Source organism: Rhinolophus ferrumequinum, chromosome 28 (genome assembly GCF_004115265.2).
Source record: "Rhinolophus ferrumequinum isolate MPI-CBG mRhiFer1 chromosome 28, mRhiFer1_v1.p, whole genome shotgun sequence".
In the NCBI taxonomy this organism is placed as follows: domain Eukaryota; kingdom Metazoa; phylum Chordata; class Mammalia; order Chiroptera; family Rhinolophidae; genus Rhinolophus; species Rhinolophus ferrumequinum.
The window spans coordinates 6,452,049-6,471,826 of NC_046311.1; the positions used below are offsets into that span (position 1 = coordinate 6,452,049).

The following is a 19,778-nucleotide window of genomic DNA, read 5'->3' on the forward strand; positions in this document are numbered from 1 at the left end:
AAAATGGTACACCTGATAGTCAATGACACTTTAGATTTGAAGAAAGAGGATGAATTTCTCAATACTGTTAGTTTGAATATTCTCTAAAACGAGTTGGTTCCCAGCAAGAGGCGATCACTGAAGAGGTTTGTTTTCCATGTGCAGATAAGCAGAGACACGTTGGGCTGAAAGTCAGATCCTGCTGTAGCTGGGCACACAGTAAAATACCAACTACAGCCATGCTCGTTCACCCAAAACCCAAAGCAAAACCATTTATTCAATCAACAAACACCTATATAGCAACTAGTATGTGCAAATGGGTGCCAGGTACTATTGTAGGCACTGGGGATAAGCAGGAAATGAGACAGACACAGTCTCAGCTATTAGGGGGCTTGCATTCCCATGGGGAAGCTAAGGAGATGCAGAACCAAATAGGCACACACACACAAAGGGAACAGAATTAGGTAATGTCACATAGTGGTAAACGCTTCCGTGAGAACAGTGAGGCTACAGTGCCTACGTGGGGCCGCTACTTTAGATTTGGTGCTCAGGGGAGACCCTTTGGGGAGCGGCCATTGGGGCTGAGACCGAAATGATAGGAAGGAATCGAGATGTGGAGTTCTGGAGACAGAAAATTCTAGAACTCTCAAGAGCACAAGTGGAAAAGCCCAGTCTTGGTGAGTGCAAATAACAAAACGTGTGGGAGCTGAGGCCGGGTAAATAAGCGGAGAGCAGCAGAGCACTGAAAAGAAGGGTAGGTGTCCGAATGCATGACCCCCACCACTTTGACAGACGTCAGAGTGTATTATGCAAAAGCGGGGGAATATGTATGTCAGGCTGAGATTTTCTCACTCTCCTTTTTCTTACACGTTTTTGGCATCTCTGTAAGAAGGCCCTTAGAAATGATCACCTTTGCCTGGACCCAAATTTTCCCAGAAGTTTTCCTATCCATCCAGACTCCTGGTAGGGAAAAATGCACTTGCTAAGCCCCAAGATATACCACGACCCTTTCTGGATCCCTGTAAAAAAATCCTACCACCTGGTGCCACTCTGCCGTTTCCATGGTCAGCTCATCCGAAGAGGACATGCAAAGATGAAAGCCAGGCTTTGCACCAGGAAGGAGAAAAACAGAGCCCTTCCCTACCTGCCTTTCTCTTTCAATTGACACGTGAGACACCTGCCTGTGGGTGGCATCGCCTGCTTCGGGCCAGAGCACAGACAAGCCCTGTGGACTGCAGAAAACGATCTGCACGGTGGTGCAAATGTCACAGGCGGATGGGCTCATGCTGCATCGTGCCTCCAGACCTTGAGCGTCCGTGTGCCCCTGCGCTCCTGGCCTGCTGCCATGTCATCCAACAGCATAACACTGTAAAATCACGGAGCCGTGAGCCTGTGTGTCCTCCTTTGAGCTCCTCTCTCTCGTGCCTCTGGCAGCACTCTATCCTACCACCTGGATGGTGCCAGTAACAGCCTCTTACCTGGTTCCTATGCCCCCTTCTCCTTCCCACCCCAACGTCTTATTAAAGCACAAGTCGGGGGCTGTCATCCCCGACTCAAAATATGTAAACGGCTCCAGGGAAACGAGAAGCTCTGAGGGTGCCAAAGGGGTGTGGTGTTCTCTGGGCCTCACTGTATGCGGGGGCAGTGGTGGCCATGCTGTGTGTGCCCCCGGGATTGAGGGGGGTGCTCCGGGAGAGGCTGGGCGGGGTCTCGAACCCCCACTGCCACCAGAGCAACTTCAGTGACATCTGCTTACATGCAATGGCTCTGCAAAGGACTTCATTTAAAAATTAAAACCGTTTTATTTCTGATTTTTAAGAAAGGAAAAGCCTTGAAACCCTCTGCTAGTGAAATGAAGGGATGGGTTTCAATCCCAATGGACCCAGCACGTATTACACAGTCTTGTGCAAACCAACCAACCTCTGAGCCTGTGTTTTCTCTGGAAAACAGTTTCCCAACCTTGCTCTGCACTCTTGACATTTGGGGCTGAATATTATTTCTTGAAGTGGGGGCGGCGTGGGGGGAGAGGGCTGTCCCACACATTGCAGTATGTTTGGCAGCATCCTGGCCGCCACCCAGCAGATGCCAGGAGCACCCCCACTCCTGCAGATGCGGCAACCAAAACTGTCCCCAGAGCTCGCGAAACGGTCCCTCAGCAGCAAAGTCGCTCACGCTGAGAACCACTGCTAGAGAATCGTCAAACAGTTACATTTGTCCTGGCGTTGCAGAACGACAGTGAAGATTAAATGAGATAATGTCCGCAAAGATGCTCTGTAAACTGCTATTATGAGGGCACCCGATGTACATCTTGACATAAACAAATAATTGCACAGCCAGCCCTGGATGCAATGAGGAAGCCACAGTGCGTCAGCAGAGCCGGCGGTGTCTGTCTTTTTGTCTCACTCTTTAAATCTTCGTGACGCTTCATCTCTGTCAGTCCATCGCCAGCCAGCCATGAGGCCAGGATGAAGTTCTAAAATCTAAACCATTCCGAGCTCAGCCATCCTGGATGTTAACCCCTGATCCCGCAGAATGAAAACAAAGTGCATGCACGTCACCTCACCAGGCAGAGCCTGCCACCTCCATTTATTTACGTTTATGGGAAAAGCTTCCGGAAAGCAGACAGACACTGAAAACAGCTAATGCATCATTCAACGCACAGGGAACATTGACAGATTGGCACGGCAAGAGGCTTTAGAGGACCAATTCCTGAAGCTCCCAGCACGTTCCGAGTGATGGCGACAATAAAAGGAGAGTTGGTCTTTACCGAGATTTAGGACCCAGCACGACACCTCCATCATGGGGGCAACACCTTGTTTGTATCTTACTAACTATCCTTGGAACATACCCTTCTCCCTGCTTTCCTGATGAGGACACGACAGCACAGTGGTAAGGAATATGCCCCGGGTGGCCACGATTTGGACCCCCAGCAGCCAGCATCACGACCACTGTGCAAACACAGGTCTCGACTGTGTCTTATCTTGTCAGAGTAAGAGGTGGGAGCTTTAAGCAAACACACACCACCTTCATATAGGACCCTAAACCTCCCTGAACACATTTACTCTGTTGTCAAAGCGACAATATGGCTCAGACCGACTGGCAGACAGGCAGGCCAGGGGGAAGGCCCTGTGGACAGAGTAGGTAAACGAGTGCCAGAGAAACAGGATCACGTGGTGAAAAGACAGCCTCCTGCGTGGGTGTAAAGGACCAGGGTGGCTCGCAATCATATTACAGTATTTTATGTGGCCAAGTTTTGTGCCAAGCAGGAAAAACTCACCACCACCATCCACAGCTCTGTTAGACCCTCTGTGGAAATCTCTGAATGCCCTGGGCATCCCGAATGGGTGCTTTGCCATCCTGTCCATCCTACCAGCCATTCTAACCCCCACTGGACGCTGACCCTCCTGGTCTAATTAGGTTCTGTCTCATTAGGCATCTTAGTTCAAGAGACTCAAAAGTAACTTGACTTGGGCTCAAGGATGAACACATTTCGGAACTTTTTTTCTCAGTCCAACTTCGCTAGCTCTTCTTAGGACCACCACCTAGCAAGAATGCGCACACGTTCAAAACACCTAAACGATGCATCTGCCCACCTTTAAAGTGTCCTCTCGGACAAAAGACTGAGCTGGGAAAGCACCCCATGAGAATAGTTATTTCAGAGGTTTTCAATCTTGATTCCTTTGAGCCCCAAGGACCTTCCGGGAAAGTGACTCGGTGTCAATCAAGAGCCAGGGAGAGGGGAGGTGGCAAGGGAAAGACAGGCTGTCATTCACGGGGGCGTGGGGAGGTCTCCCGCTTTTCCCATTGCATCTGCTGTAGGTAGGTTGCTTCCTCATTACATTTCATTTTGCTAAAAAAAAAAAAAAACTTGTTTTCTTCTAATAAAGATTTCTCAAGTGACTCATCTTGTGTAGCCCTCTCACCTTTGGAAAAGCAAACTGAAGTCAAGTACAGTGACAAAGAACTAACTGAAGGTCACATAGTCCATCAACAGAGATCAGGTTTCTTGGTTCCGCATGGAGGGCAGGAATCATCTTTGGAATACAAAGATTTTCTGCTCTGGATACGGTCACCCGAGTCCCAATTTTAGCTGTTCACTGACCATTTGCGGGACTTTGGGGAAATCAGTAACCTCCCCTAACTATGCCTTCCTCGTAGGTAAAACGGGACTGTCAAGTGCCTGGCAAAAGGAGTGCCCTGTAATTAACAGTCAGGATCAGAATTCACCGAAGGGACTCTAATCAACGGTAATTCTCTTCCCCGTTGCTTGAGGGCTCACAGCAGACAGTTCATGGAACATATTATCCAGTGGGATGGGGCTGCATGTGGACTGCGGGAAGGCAGACATGCATTTTCCTGAGATGCCGTCTTTGACCTTGGCAGCGAAGGTGAGGAAGATGCAGGTTAGCAGAAGGGTGAGACGCAGCCCTCACAGAAGCTGCTGGGGAAGCACTGCCCCCTCTAAGCCCTATTCAACATGCTAACCTCACCAGGAATGCAACAAATTCCAGAGGTTTTTCCCACACCAGGCCCCGCTCCCCCGGCCTCCTCCCAGCTCCCTTAAATAATGGCTGAGCAAATGCCTTCGAGACCATCTTCAGCTAATTTCCTTCAAGACATGCATGCCGCTAACACTGGGAGGCACAGATAGTGTGGAATAGCAAATATGGCCAAAATTAGATTGAAATAACCTCCTGATAAACAAATTACTCACCGAAAAGAAATACTGGACTAGCGTGGCCAAGATAACTGAAAGAACAGCCCCACCACATGGCAGGAAGGGGAACTACAGGGACCCTGGCTGGTCCCTGACAGCTCACCCAACTAGGGGGTCTGACAAAGGGGGCGGAAGCATCCTTTTAGCTGACGCTTTAAAAAAATATTTTATGTACTTATACAAAACACAAAAAAACATGTTTGGCAGAGAGGTCTGAATTTTGAGCCAAGGGGAAAAAAAACAAAAACGTTGTGCCAAGTTGAGCGTGGCATGACATGACAGGAGCCTGTGGTTCTCCCCACCCGTTCCCTTCCTCTCCTTCACCCCATCATTCATCAGCCTCCTGTGAGACTGAGCCTCGCGGCAGAGACACAGGCCCTGGCACAGCCACCTGGTGTGGGGCGCCTCTCACTGGGCACCCTCAGATACTGGGCCCATATGGGATGGGCCACCGAATGCTCTTTTCTAAAGAACTACTGACAGATGCTCCCGCCCCAAAAATAATCCTTCTAGGACTTAGAAAGTATTTGTTTAGCTTCCTTTCTTTGAGTCATTATCTTCTTTCGGCTGGCAGGTAAACTCTGCAGTCCCCACGCTGTATGTAGTACTTAAGCTTCTCAAACCTCAGTTGCTACACCTGTAAAATGCGGATTATGATACCGCCTTGACAGGCTGCATGTCTATACAGCAGCTGACACAGGAAGAACTCAAAACACAGAATTTGGGTTGTTATTTCAATCCCTTCGTGTGATGGAGGTCGCTTGCTATTCTGCATTGGTACAACGTCGATCACAGCACTCCAACCCAGGGTGACGAATGCAAAAAAATCTATCAGTATGATTGGAAGCAGATTTTTGGCTCCTCACAGAAGCAGACTGCACGCTTCTCCAGAAGGTGTGGAGGAAGGAGAGTCATCGGGTCTAGGACACCATAATCGGATGCTTTCCGAGGACAGGAACTGGGCTGGCTTCTATGCTGGGGCCAGTTGAAAGCAAACGTATGCGGCTTAAGTCAGGAAACTGGAATCCTTCGTTAATCATCATGAATGTGTCCGCAGTTCCACTGGGCACAGCCCAATGCGAGGTTTGGGGGTTACGGTAGGGACCCCGGCTATGGGGAGCTATACCCAATAGGAAACATACATACATACTCTTATGTAAAAATACATGCATCCCTGATTCCATTATGGTTCATTCGTAGAAAGACAAATGTGGGACTCTGTGATGAGGTTTGACAGGAAACGTAATGCTGAGCCGAGGTCGGGGGTTGGGAGGGAAAAGCCATGGCAGAGATATTTGTGCTGAGACCCAAAGAAGGAGCCAGTGTGGGCTGAACAGGAAACCTTCAGAGACATGAGTGGGTCGTTCCCTCGCTCTCAGCCTCAGTTTCCCCATGTGAAAACAAGGAAAGGATGGGGAAGATCAGATGGGATACAGGCAGCAATGTTATAGTATCATCATCAACCTTGCTAAGAGACTAGATCTCCAGCTTGCCACCCACTGAGAAGAAATGACAATTATATGATGTGACAGCGGTGCTAATTACTGTTCCAATAGCAATCATGTCACAACACGTAACGGCATCAAAACAACACGTTATATGGACACAATGCGGTGTGACAACCATACAGAGGGCGCCAAACCAATGTATACACATTTTAAGAAAGGAAAAAACTGTACTAAACTTGTAATAATATATGCTGGTCACCAAAGATGGATGCAAGTCACGTTTGACTTCTGCAAGGACAAGAGGTGCTCAGAGTGGTTCCCATCGGCATAATTTTAGTACAGTTTTTTTTTCCTTTCTTAAAATGTGTCTACATTTTTTTGACACCCTCTGTATTTTAGTTAGAAAAAAAAAAAGATCAATAGTTTTCTAGGGTCTCACGAGCCCTGTAGTTTTGTGAACGTCTGAGGCTACCTTGGAGGAGAATCAATGGAAGGTGGACGGACAGGGCTCTGAGCTATTTAAATAAATTTTAAAATGACAATGTGTGAATACACTGCACTAAAGTGCCTCGAAGGTCTTTTCCCGTTGCAATCGTCTGACGCCATGGCCCTCGTCTGGAACCAAAGGGGAAGCATGCTGCGTGGGCAGAGCCCTGGCGCCCCACATGTGCGGAGGCAGGTCAGAGCCCCGAAGCCAGGACGACAGATGCCAGGCCCTGAGGGACCACAACTGCACATGCGAGTCCCATGAAGGTTGCCCTGACCCACTGCTGTTGTGTGTATAGTCCTAAGATCCCAGGATTCACAGCGCCCAACATCCTAAAGCATAGACGGCCGTTCTGAGACCTCCTCAGAGCTCCCAGGATTCCTACGGAAGTGTCAGGTGGGGCATTTCAAATTGGCCCCTTCTTTGACATTTTGGGGTTGAACAACTCTCTGGTCCCCAGATCCTATCACCGCACTGCTGCTTGCCAGGCCACAGCACGTCACCACGGGGAGCATGGGGGTGTCTGCACACAGTCAGGCTCTAGGCATGAGAAGACTGTTCCGTCCGCTACTCCTGTAGTAGCAGGCGGACAGCTGTCCCCACGAGCCAGCCAGACAGAGCACTAACCAAAAAGATCCATGAGAAGTCTCGTCTTCCTGCCCAACTTCACATGGGCTCTCCTGCGTCTCTCCCTCTCTCTTTTCTTCTTTACGTCCCTTCCTTTGCTGACTTACTTTCCTAGCCTAACACTCTCGCCTTGCCTCAACTCCTGCAAACTTCCAGACTCCTTTAAATGCTAATTCTTAAGGAGAATGGTCTGACATAAGATTATCCTCTTCTTAAGATTTAGGGCCTGAACCAGGAGGTGTTTCCTTGTTGCAAGAACGTGACCTGGACATCTGAGCAGCAAGGTGAACACTGAGGCATTATTTGAAGACGCATCGTGGAGCCCACACAAATCAGGCACCATCGCAATTGTTAGCTGCTCACGCCAGTGCCACTTCCAGGGCTGCAATTTTTCAAAACTGCATTTATACTTAATGCTCATGGAAGGAAGGGGTGTTAGGGAGTGAAAAGAAAGGGGTGGTGGTGGAGGGGACCATGATAAAATGAGGAGGAAAAAGAAAAAGAAGAAAGCAATAGAGATAGAAAATACGAGAGATAAAAACAGAGGGGAGGCAGATAGCAAGAGGCAAAGCGACCAAGGACGATAGGTTGTTTGGATTTGTTAGAGAACAGAATTGCTTGCAATAGAAGAAGCATTATTTCTTAATCAGACCTGTATTTTGGGTAATAAAAAGCGAAAGTTTTGGGTAATAAAAAGCTAAAGTTTTTGCATGGGAAAGCATAAAAGGGCAAAACTTTCAATACAGGAAAACTGAAGGAGGATTTGTGTGCGTGTGAGTGGAGAGCAAGGGAACGATACAGTGAAAGGTACGGGGTTTGGATTAATTAGAACAGTCTAACCCATGTGCATGCAAAGAAGGGCCCATGACTGAGCAAGGATGTCTCATTGTCAGGATCCTACATTGCTGAGACAACTGGAAAAGAGGTATAGGACCTCCGGTCTTATTTGGCCTGCTATTATTGCTTAGGAAGGGGAAGAGGTGAGCGACAGATGTCTTGGGGTTCCTTTCCCTCTTGCTGCCATCCACCCATCCTATAGTGGCTTCTCATACAGTAGCTACTTGACAGAAGAGGGAGCTGAGGCAAAGTAACAAAATCGCCCCAATGCAACCCGGGGGCCCCTTCCTTTTCTGTTTGTTATCACAGTGGGTGGGCTGCAAGGCTCGCAGACCCCTCAGTCCTGCTTTTCCCGTTACTGGTGGGTAACTGCCTCCAGCCACCTACTAATTGACCTGTTGCCCTCATATTCCCAAACTCAGCCGAGTTCACTGTCACAGGAACACTGACTGCTCCCAAGGTCGTAGACATGTCCTTCTTCTCATTTCGACTGGGGAATGCTCTCCTTTGGTGATGCCATTACAGAGATCGGCTCCAGTGGCCAACTTTCATGTTGACAAGCAAGCAGCAGGGCCGCGTAACCACCAGCTACAAGGACCGCGCATTTAGAAGCTAAACGTTCACAGAAACGTGCCCCGATATTGGTGCCAGACAGATATTGGTGAGGTTCTGGATGTTAGACAGAAAGTGACTTCCTACATTTAGGTTCAGCTGACATGAAGTCACCTGGGATCCAAATTGACCTTCGGTGTGAGGTCTTAACTATGCATGAAGAGACGAGAAAGCGACAAGGGAGTCCCATGGTACTCAGCTCGCCTGCGGCAACCCCACACACGGTGAAATGGTACCATCTATAGCCAGCCCTCCATGCCACGGAATACTGGGTTAGGCTGGTACACAGAGGTGTGCTGTTACTGCCCCTCGCCAAATCCATGACACACTTTGCTATTTAAACATAGCCCGCTTTCCTGCTGAGCTCAAATTTGATCTCAGAATCCTTCTACCCAGGCACGGGTGCTGTACTTGTACAAAATGCATTCCTTCTCCTGTTCTAAGCGCCTCTCGCTCCCTAGAACCCGCTCTCCTCCCAAGCAACCTCTGCTTGTGCATGAGTCTCCCATCAGCATTCTCCCCTCTTTTGAACCTCGAGGAATCACACCAAAGCTGGGGAACTGACGGTCAATGATGCAAGAAGGGCATTCATTCTATGAAATACCAATGAAGGCATTTGGGGAGGGGTCATTTGAAACCTTGACTGGGTATCAGCTCATGCATGTGGTCCAATACACATCAGTGATTCAGCAGGAGGCCGTTCTGACCTCCTATCAGTAGCTCGGGACAATTTTGTTTCATTACGACTCGTACCTGGTGAGTCAAAGACAGGGATCCTGAAAGGCACAGTACAGCCCTCAACAACTAAGAATTACCCGAAATGCAATAGTGTCGAGGCCGAGAAACCCTGATACGCATTAAGGCTGAGTAGTCAGTGGTAGAAAGAATGGCGGAGAAGCTGTCATCCAACTCTCTCATGTTGTAAAGAACCCACGACCCAGACAAAGGTCTGTATGGACAGCTGAGCAGAACTAGCAAAGAACCCTATACATCCCTCTAATGAGACAACAGTACCTGTGTACAGAACACAGGTGCTATTATATCTGTAACTCTAACACTCTATTAGAGTTAAATAGAGATTAGAACTACAAATGTCCAGGTCACTGGCTCTGTGCATGGGTGCTAGGGTGCAGGTAGGAGGACGGCCATGCTGCCATTTTTACACATTCATTCATTTAAAAGGTTAGTCCACAGATATTTATCTCAGGCTTCTTACTGTGCTGAGGGAAGTAACACAGTCATCAGCAAATACGACTCTTGCCCACAAAAGTTTGTAGTCGCCTAGGAGGGATGGAAAACAGCACTTTCCATACAGTGTAATTAATGCTGACATGGGAGGACATGTGAGCAGAGAGGGGCATCCAGCCGGTCTTGGTAGCCTGAGCAAGTGTTTTCTGAGGAAACAGCGTCTGAGCTCGGACGGGAGGAGGAGGTAGAAACTCTAAGAGCGGAGCCCCTAGCACCGCAGAGGCTCCGTTTGCTCAGCATGGCCCGTGTGTTGAAAACCTGGCTAAATGTTTTCAGCCTGCATTACCGCTGTTTGCACTGGCTGTGGGTTTCTCCTGAGCCCATGCATCGTGTTTCAGACGGAAAGAGTTACTAACTGACATGTGACTGCTTCCACATTTTTACACATGGTAGGTGCATTGTAAATCAGACACTCAGCCCCTAAGCTTAGGGGCTGGGAGAGGAAGGGAGGGAGGGAGTGAGTGTGTGTGTGTGTGTGTGAGAGAGAGAGACAGACAGACAGACAGACAGACACACAGACCTTTTCAGTTCTCAAGACTCTCCTCCCACGAAACATCACAGACTCTACTGCCAAGCCTGGGCTCGTGGGTACAGGAGAAATTTACTTTCCCAAGGCACGACATTCAAGGGCTAGCTTCCCCCGCCATTCTCAGCACCTTTGCTTCCTGGAGTCCAAGCATTCCCTCACCTGGCTGCACCAAACACCTGGAGTTATAACCGGGAGCAACGAGTGAGCAGGTACAGATGAGAGCCGAAGTGCCACACCTGAGAGAAGCCCACCCTCAGGGCTGAGCCCTTCTCCCCTGTGACTCCCAGGTTACACTTGGACATCCCGTCTTGGTTCAAGGGCTTAATTCTTTCCTCTTTATTTCCCCAGCCTGCTCCAAGCACCTGCTCTCTAACTGCAGGTCAGAAAGCTGTGGAAAGACTTGTGTATTGTATCAAGTTCCAATAAACCAAATGAACTCAAGCTTCCTTCCCCCCTGTACCCCCCCCACTTCAGTCTACAAAAGGCAGCTCTGTGTGACACGGGTCTTTCTCTGCACTCCAAGTTGACAGAGATGTATGGCTGGGGGGAGAAGGTGCTTTTATCTTTTTTTATTTATTTATAAGTTTTATTAAAGTTCACCTCTTACCCACAGGCTGCGGGCTCCCTACAGACAAACAAATATCACCATTGACGCAGCTGGTTTCCAAGCTGCCAAATTAAAATAGATGAAGAGCTAAGGAGAGGGGAATGAAAATATTAAGCTAAGACTTCTTCACTCCCGAGTACACAGTATCTCCCATTATATTGCACACATGAAACTGACTCCCAACGTAATTAGACTTGGGCTACTAGTCAAGGGGAAAAAAAATCCTCAAATTATTCCGACCCCCCCCCCAAGCTATTCTCGTGCAATTACTCAGGTAACTGAGAAAAGAGACAACTTTTTAATGTAAATTTGTTATCCGCAATCTACACTGTCCAAGCAAGTCCCAAAACCTCACCTGCCCAAGAATACAGAGGCGTAGGCAAAGCTGGGGACCAAACACAAGAATCCTGCTTCTCACCCTCTGTCGTAACCTTTTTCTCTATAAGCCAATCCCCCAGGAATCTGGGGAATGGATCGACAGTCCCTGCAGGCTGCCGGTCCTGTAAGAAGGCGGGAGAAAGTTCTTCGGGGCTGCAGTGGATACCACAACGTCCTTTAGCCTCAACTGCCTTAATGGCACGACGCCCACACACGCCCACACGAAGGGCTCTCCACACGCTTTTTGCAGCCCCGTGCTTGGAAAAGCCTTCACATTCTCCACCTCACCCCAAAGAGCCCAGGATAGCTCGATTGCCCTCCAGGTTGGAAAGGAGTCCTGGAGACAGAAAAGCATCCTTCACTGCACCCAGAGGGGAAAGCAAGAACCACTTTTCCAAAGAAGTGCTTACTGGATTTCAGCAGTGCTGCCAGAAGGTCCGTGGCTGCCCTGGGGAAAGAGAAAGAAAAGTGAAAAAGGCAATGTTCAATGGTCTTTTCGTCAGCACATGGATCCCGCAGCCCGTGTGCTCGTGGCTCCCACCTAACAGCCCCGTTATTAACTTGGTAGCAGGCTTTCTATTGATTCTACTGCTGGCCATTCAAGAAGCGTAAATGCAGGACTCGCACTGAGTGAAGGGTCCGTCTTGCAAATGGGTCCCAGGCGTCCTCTCTGCTGCTGAAAATCTCTTCCTTCCCTCTCTTGCTTCCCACTTTCCACCAACTTCTCTACACTGAGCCTCTTCTTTTTCTGCTGCTCCTACCAGCCAGAGGTCTTGATTTATCCCTGGAAATCCCAGTGACTCTGGAGGATGGGATGGGTGTGTGTGTGTGTGTGTGTGTGTGAAGGTACGTCCGCCTTTCTCAGTCCTCCAGGCTCTCTTCCCCTGGAACATCACAGCCTCTCCTGCCAAGCCCAGGATGGGTACAGGGAAGGGTGTGACGTGGAGGCTTAAGGACAGCGGCAGGGCCGTGCAAACTTCTTGACACACCCTGCCCTTGGGGACACGCTGGAAAACATTCACAGCCTAGACAGCGAGTCTGCTTCCTCAGGGTGGAAAATGGGTATGTTGTGTTTTTCCTCACTCATTGTTATCTTCCACGGAGAACATTCACAGCTTTTGCAAGCAGGACAGGCACACAGAAGGAAAATGCGTTTGGACCATATCATTGACGGGCTACTTCATTTATCCTTCCCAACCACGTTTCCCTCTAATCAACTTTCAGCACCTTCAACCCCACTCTTGTAACCCCACCAGGGGGGGCAGCCGTGACCTCACGGAGGAACATACGGAAAGGGGTGCCGTGAATCCAAGGCCGTATGGGAAAAGCCAAGAGCCACACTGCATAGGGCCTGGTTCAGGCTGGAGCAAAATGAAAATCAGTAGTTTGGGGAAAAGCAGACTAGAAGAATGAAGTTCACGGAAGGGGCTAGCAGAGGAAACAGAAACCACAGAAGCATGAACAGAAAGAAGGAGGATGATCCAAGCAAGGTACCTCGCCCCGTCCTGGATCACAGGCCAGATCTGTAAGGGCAACCGTGCATCTCTGATTTGCGTGGCACTTCTGTTCTGAGTTCCCATGAGTTATCCGTCAGGTAAGAGTTCTATGAGGGACAAACTAGTGGTGGCGAGGGACAGGCAACAGGAGCTCCCGTTAGAAGGAGGGGACAGGCCTCCAACCAAAAGAGCGGCAAGGAGCAAGAAGGGAGAGAAGATGGGTCGATGAGAAGTTTCAGCCTTGCTGCTCCCAAGACCAGCTTTGCATTTCCTGGGACCAAACAGAAATGCAGACTCTGAAGCCCATCTCTGGCCCGCTGGATCAGAACCTTTATTCTAACAGCTAACCCGTATGCACACTAATGTTTGAGAATCACTGTTTTCGAAGACAGCCTCAACATGATATGGTTCCTCTTTGATGTTGAGAGGAAAATTCAAGATGATTCCCCAGGCCTCAACCCTCCAGAAAGTACCTACGAGCATGATGAACAGAACAAAGAGATAGGAATCCAATCAGTGAGAACACGTGGCAGGAAACACACGGTAAGTGACGTACTAGTCCAAGAGGGGCAGCCCATACCTGAGTGACAAGGTTTCTGTCTTTCCAGTCTCCTCCTTGGGGGATCAACCTGTAATGCAGCATAGGGCAGGCACATTTAGAGCAATGATGGATAGAAGGTTTGAGGCCGTACCCAGTATTCTAAAGGGTTCACATTCAATTCTGCAAATAGTAAGAAGCCATTCAATTTTTTGATCAAGGTAGGTAGGCAGTGGGGTGTTACCAATGATGGAAAAATGAGAAATGAGATGAAGATTGTAAGGGAAGAATTAACAAGACTGGATGAGACAGGCTAGTTATAGAGGACATAGGAAAGAAAAAGGTCACTGATGCCCTGAAATTCTGAGCCAGGGCAAATGGGAGCACACGAAAGCCACTAACAGACTGAGGGACACTGAGGTGCTTAGAGAAGATAACCATTTTGATATGGGACAAGCTGAGCTCAAGAGGACGGGGATAAAGCTACATGGAACCGTCCAGAATGCTACTGACGAGAATTCTGGCGAGCACCCAGAGTTGGGTAGACTGACAAGTCACTACGGCAACAACAGCTGTAGCCCTGGGAACAGGTGATACCGGGAGGTAATTCTGTCAAGAGCAGAACGGAGGGCGGGCCCAGGAAAACATCCGCACCAGGGGGAAGGAAACCTCTGAAGGACTCAGAGAATATGCACTTAGGGAAATAGGGGGAGACCTGCACGGAAGGAGAGGACTCGGTTTTGAAACTGACAGTCGCTAGATTTTCCAGGCACAGCGTTTTTCAGACTGCAGGTTGTGACCCAATAGTGGGTTGTAAAATAAATGTAATAGGTATTGACTAGCTTTGTTAATAGAATACATTGGAATGGAACAGAGTACATTAGAGCCATGTCATGTAGCAAAGATTAGCGGCGATCTGAGTAAGTTTTATTGTCATGAACCTACACACATGTGTGTGCCTACTGGGAATGTGATGTAAATGTTTTCCTTAAAAGATAGCTAGTAAAGGTGTTGTTTAAAGTGTAGCGTCCATAGAAGACCGGAACAAGAACAAACATCTGGAAACAACTCATGAACTAATAAGCAAATAGAAACTATTTGATGTCCCACATGGTACTGGGATCCAAGCACTGGGCAGTCACGTGAATGTCACCAGGAGGCTCTGTATTTTTGGTCTACTTGGCGGATAAATGTCTGAAGTTTGGGTCCACTGCCTGAGCACTGTACTCTGCTTCTCTCCTGCCCTTCCTCCCCCACCCTCTCGCCTCCCCGTGTAACACTGAGATTGCAAACCCCATCAGAACTGAGCAACGACTTTGTCAACCAATGGCTAACGCTACAAAAAGCAAAGACTTTAGCAGCTACAATTCAAAAGAGTTAGCAAATATTAAGTTACTTCCACTGTAAGAAACCAAGCCCAGAAGGCAGTGAAGGAGTGAACTGGGGTCCCCATGTTAGTTCCTTTGGGGTGCTACACTGCCCCTCGCTGGACATGGATGTCTAGTACCCGTGTTTCTTGCAGTTCCACTGATTCTATAGAAGAGGACCTTCTGAGAGGGTACCATTTTCTACAAGTGTCAACCGGTACCATCATCCCACACTGTTTGGGTTTCCCAATGGGATGTCAGTGTGACACTGAAAGTAAACCCCAAAATGTCCTCCTCCGTGGACTTTCCCGGAGTTTACATCACTGAATGGGTCCTTTACTATCATTTTGCAGAACAAACTGCTCTAGGAGAACCACAACGATATCCAAAGGTCAAGTGGACTGGCCTCCACCCGATCCAATAATTTGACGTGATGGGATAACTCAGTCATGATTCTAGAGGTCACAGGTCACACCCACGCTCCTCCTCCTCGGTAAAAGCTAAGCTTAAACCATTGGCAAACTCATAAATATTCTTTAGCAAAAAGCCACAGAATTGCAACAATTCACTTTACTTATTCAGGTAGAAATAAATCTTAGGAGCCCTTACAATAGTCTTTATGGGGGAGCCCCTTTGGGGGAGTCCCTATGAATGCCAACCACTGTGCTGTGTCCTACATACACGACTATACATGATATTTAATGTTCCCAAGAATACTGGAGGGTGAATTTATTATTCCTGTTTTACAAATTACAACAATGAAGTTCACAAAAGATACGTAGCCCACCCAAGTTCCAGTTGCAAGAGGCAGTGTTGAAATACTTGTCTACGTCGGTCTCACTCTAGATCTAGTGCTGTTAAACTCTTCTCTCTAGTTTTAACGTAGCTCTAGAAGTACTCTAACATATCTCAGTGCAGTTTCTTCATCGCTCAAAGAAGGACGGTACAGATCCAGAGGTGAGATGACTGTACAATGTACAATAGGATTCCCGTGTCACACAGCCAATGAAACGAACGACCGCTCCCGCGGGAGTCCAGGGCTTGACTCAGGGTTCTCCGTGGAACAGTTCAGCCGAAGCTTGAGTGGGTGTAAACGGTCAGAGGTAGTCATGGAGCCAAGGACAGAGAATCCAATTGGTAGCAAACCATAGAGTCTTTAAATGCCAGGACCCAGTGGCTGAATGAGGAATGAAAAAGCGTGGGTTTGAAGCTTGGAGATGCGACTTGTGTGGTCTTGGGTTCTGGGTTTACTTTACAGATGAGGAAATCATGAGATTTTCTCATCTATAGAGTGGATACAGTAAGATCTAACTGATGGGAGGGTGTGAAGAGTGAGATAAAGCAAAACTTACGTTACATGTCTACCCCAGAGCCTACATGTAACACTGACGTACAGGCTTCGTTGGTAGAACCAGACCCCAGCGAGGAAGTGAGGGCTCACCTCTGTGTATCTGTTTGCAAGTGTTGAGCCTAAAGGATTGTCTTTTGCCAGTCAGGAGAGGTCCCTGAGAAAAATGAGTTCCTACCCCAGTACATGGAGAAACAAAATGACCAAACTATCTCTTGGAAGTCAGACATAGTGCTTGTTGTCTATATTAATTCTCTCTCTCTGTATAAAAAATTACCACAAGCTCGGCAGCTTAAAACAGCATGTATTCATTTTCTCACAGTTTCTGTGGGGCAGGTATTTCCTGCCTCTGCTCGATCCCCTACTTAGGGCCTTCCCAGGCTGCAATCAAGGTATCAGCCAGAGCTAAGCCTTTGCCTGAAGGCTCGGCTGGGGAAGAATCTGCTTCCCAACTCAAACCGATATTGGCAGAATCCATTTCCTTGCAGCCATAGGGCTGAGGACCCTGGCTTCTGCTGTCTGTCAGCCAAAGACCACTCTCAGCTCCCCGAGGCTACCTGAAGGTCCTGGAGGCCACTCACTGTCCTTTGCAATGTGGACTTTCCCAACATGGCTGCTTACTTCCTCAACAAAGACAGTTCCTACAGTGAGTGTGGAAACGAGACAGAGTCTTGGATAACATAACATAATCATGCTCTCATTTTTGCCATACTGGTTACAAGTCCCAGCTCTCACCCACCCTCAAGGGGCGGGGACTCCACAGAGACATAAACACCAGCAGGTGGGGGTCATGGAGGGCCACCTGCGAGTCTGCACACGACCCAAGCTCCTTGCGATCTTTTGTACTCCAATACCAGGATCCCAATAGTCTCCTCGCCAACACATGACTGTCCCCAGTTTACCCCTTCCCGGAGGATGGAAATACAGCTTTCAGAAACCGAGCATGCGTCCTTCTCACCTGCTTGCCCTTACCACCCGGATCTCAGCACACCCCCCCATTTTAACATCTAGAGTGCTTTAAGTTGTCCATTCTTTTGAATCTCTGCTGTTTTCATGCTGGTCCAAGCACTGGAAAGGGGGATCTAGTACTTCAGTGCAAAATGTAATTCCTACAGTTATCGGTCCTTGGTTGAAATTCACATTTTAATGTCCTGTAATAACTGCATAATCATTTTAGATACATTACAAAATATAGTCAAGCATAAAGAAATGGAATAAGTTAAAATCACCCAATATCTCTCACCTAACTACTGCAATAACCCTGGAGTGGATCTATCCGTATCCACCTAGGTCCCCTTCCAGTTGTTTTTCAGACTGCAACTAGAATGCTCTTCTCAAGAATATCTGAGTAGGACCCCCTCACACTGCTACCCCCATACCCGCTCATGGTCTTGGATAAAAATCCAAATCTGAAACATGATCAGGAGGCCCTACCTTGTGTGGCTGCTGCCACCCGTCCAGCCCTGTTTCACACCACGTTCTCTTACTCTCTGTATCTCCACCTCTCTGGCTTTTGGCTGAGCTTTGGAATGTGTTCCTGTCACTTATCCGTTGTCCTTACTAACGCCACAACCTAACAGGACGAGGCCATCCTCCTTCACTTGTGGCTCATACCCCATCCTTCACATCCTAACTTAGGTGTCACTTCCTCGGGAAAGACTTCCTCAACCCCTAATCTGCGTCCAGGTCTTTTACTGGTGTGCTCAGCCTTTCCGCCACCCCTTTTTCTCATTGCACAATTCAATTTGTAATTATCCACTCAGTTATGTGATTATTTTATTAATGTTTGCCTCCTCTTCCAGTCTGTAAACTCCAGAAAACAGGAAACATTTTGCTTTGTATTTAATAGCATGTGAATACAGAACACCACTGAATATTCGTTGAAACTTTTCAAAAAAAATCAGGCTCTGGTCTAGAAACTTTATATATGTTATTCATTCATTCAACAAATATTTACTAAGCACCTACCAGGTGCTGGGATAAACTAATAAACCAAATCTTCTTACAAAAGGGGTAGGGTTAGGGTGAAGGACATAGTTAATACACAATTAAGTATTTTTGAATAATAGATGAAATTAGTACTCTAAAATGTGAATACTATGGGGGGAAAGGAAAAGTAAGAACAGGGTTAACAAGATCAGATGTACAGGGACGGGATGCAAGTTTTAAAATGTTGGCTGGAGCAGGACTCATGGAGAAGACAACATGTGAACAAAGACAAGAAGGAAGGAAGGAAGGAAGGAAGGAAACTGTCATATGAGTATCAGAAGGAAGTGTGTGCAGACACTGTAAGATGACAACAGGCCTGATCTGTTCATGAACAGAAGTCGCACGGGGCTGCTGGAGCCAAAAAAGAATGAGAAGAGAGAGGTAGGAGCTGGGTGAGGAAGACCAGAGTACCGTTCGTGGAGGGCTTGGTAAGCACTGGAAAGGCATTCGCCTCACTCCAAGTAAAGGATTCACTCCAGGATGCTGAGCAATGGATCTAACAGGTTTTAAGATTTCTCTGGCTACTCTATTTTTAGAAAATAAAAACGACTCTAGGGAAGCCAGAGTAGAAACCAAAAACAGAACAGAGGACAAATCAGTAGAAAGTTGTGGGGAACAAACCAAATACAACAACAAATAAAAAGGATTAAATACAGTGGTCAAGTGGAATTTATCCCAGGAATGCAGGGTTGGTTTAATATCTGAAAATCCACCAATGTAATAATCCACCACAGTAATAAAGGATAGAAACCACAGCATCATCTCAGTAGACACAGAAAAAGTATTTGATAAAACCCCTTGCGCTTTCATGACAGAAAACACTTAACACACTAGTAATAGAAGAAAACTTCCTTGACCTGATAGAGGGATTTACTTAAAACCCACAGGTAACATGATACTTAATGAAGACAATGCTTTCTCCCTACGATCATGAACAATGTAAGGATGTTCATTCCAACATCTCTGTTCAACGCTGTACTGGAGGTCCTAGGCATGGAATTTAGAAGGGAATGAATGAATGAATGAATGAATGAATGGCATGCACATTGGAAAAGAGGAAATAAAACCATCTCTATTTACAGGTGGCTTGGTCTTATATATAGCATGTCTTAAAGAATCCACTAAAAAACTATGAAAATTAACAATATGCAATGTGGCCATGATAAAAGATCAAGTGTATTTCTGTATATTAGTTATGAAGAGTCCAAAAAAGGAAATTTAAAAATGCAATCTCACTTATAATGGCAGCAAAAAGAATAAAACTCCTCGTAATTTGACAAAAGAAACTCAAGCCTTTAATACTGAAAAGTAGAAAACAGTGTTGAAAAAAATTAAAGCTCTAAATCAACAGAAATCACCCAAATGTCAGCTGTCACCTAACTGCTGCTATAACCCCAGAACCAATGGAACTATTTCCACTCCAGGTCCCTTTTGAACTGTCCTGCAGGGTACAATTAGAGGGATCTTCTCCAGAAGAATGTGGATACTTTTTTGAATTTAGAGCTAACAGGTTCTCTGGATAGCCTGCTACTAGAAGCAACATTAGCTCAATTATTTCTCAGGACAATCCC

The 19,778-nt window shown here is 47.4% G+C and overlaps 1 protein-coding gene across 3 annotated transcripts in view; it reads right to left on the reverse strand.

Moving 5' to 3' along the window:
- The window catches only part of AGBL1 (AGBL carboxypeptidase 1), a 563,788-nt gene that overhangs the window by 462,669 nt on the left and 81,341 nt on the right, over window positions 1-19,778 (reverse strand). For all 3 annotated transcript variants that reach the window (XM_033100349.1, XM_033100350.1, XM_033100347.1), the window contains exon 6: window positions 11,880-11,917. In XM_033100349.1, the coding sequence (XP_032956240.1) occupies window positions 11,880-11,917 (38 nt within the window). The remainder of the gene's footprint in view (window positions 1-11,879; window positions 11,918-19,778) is intronic.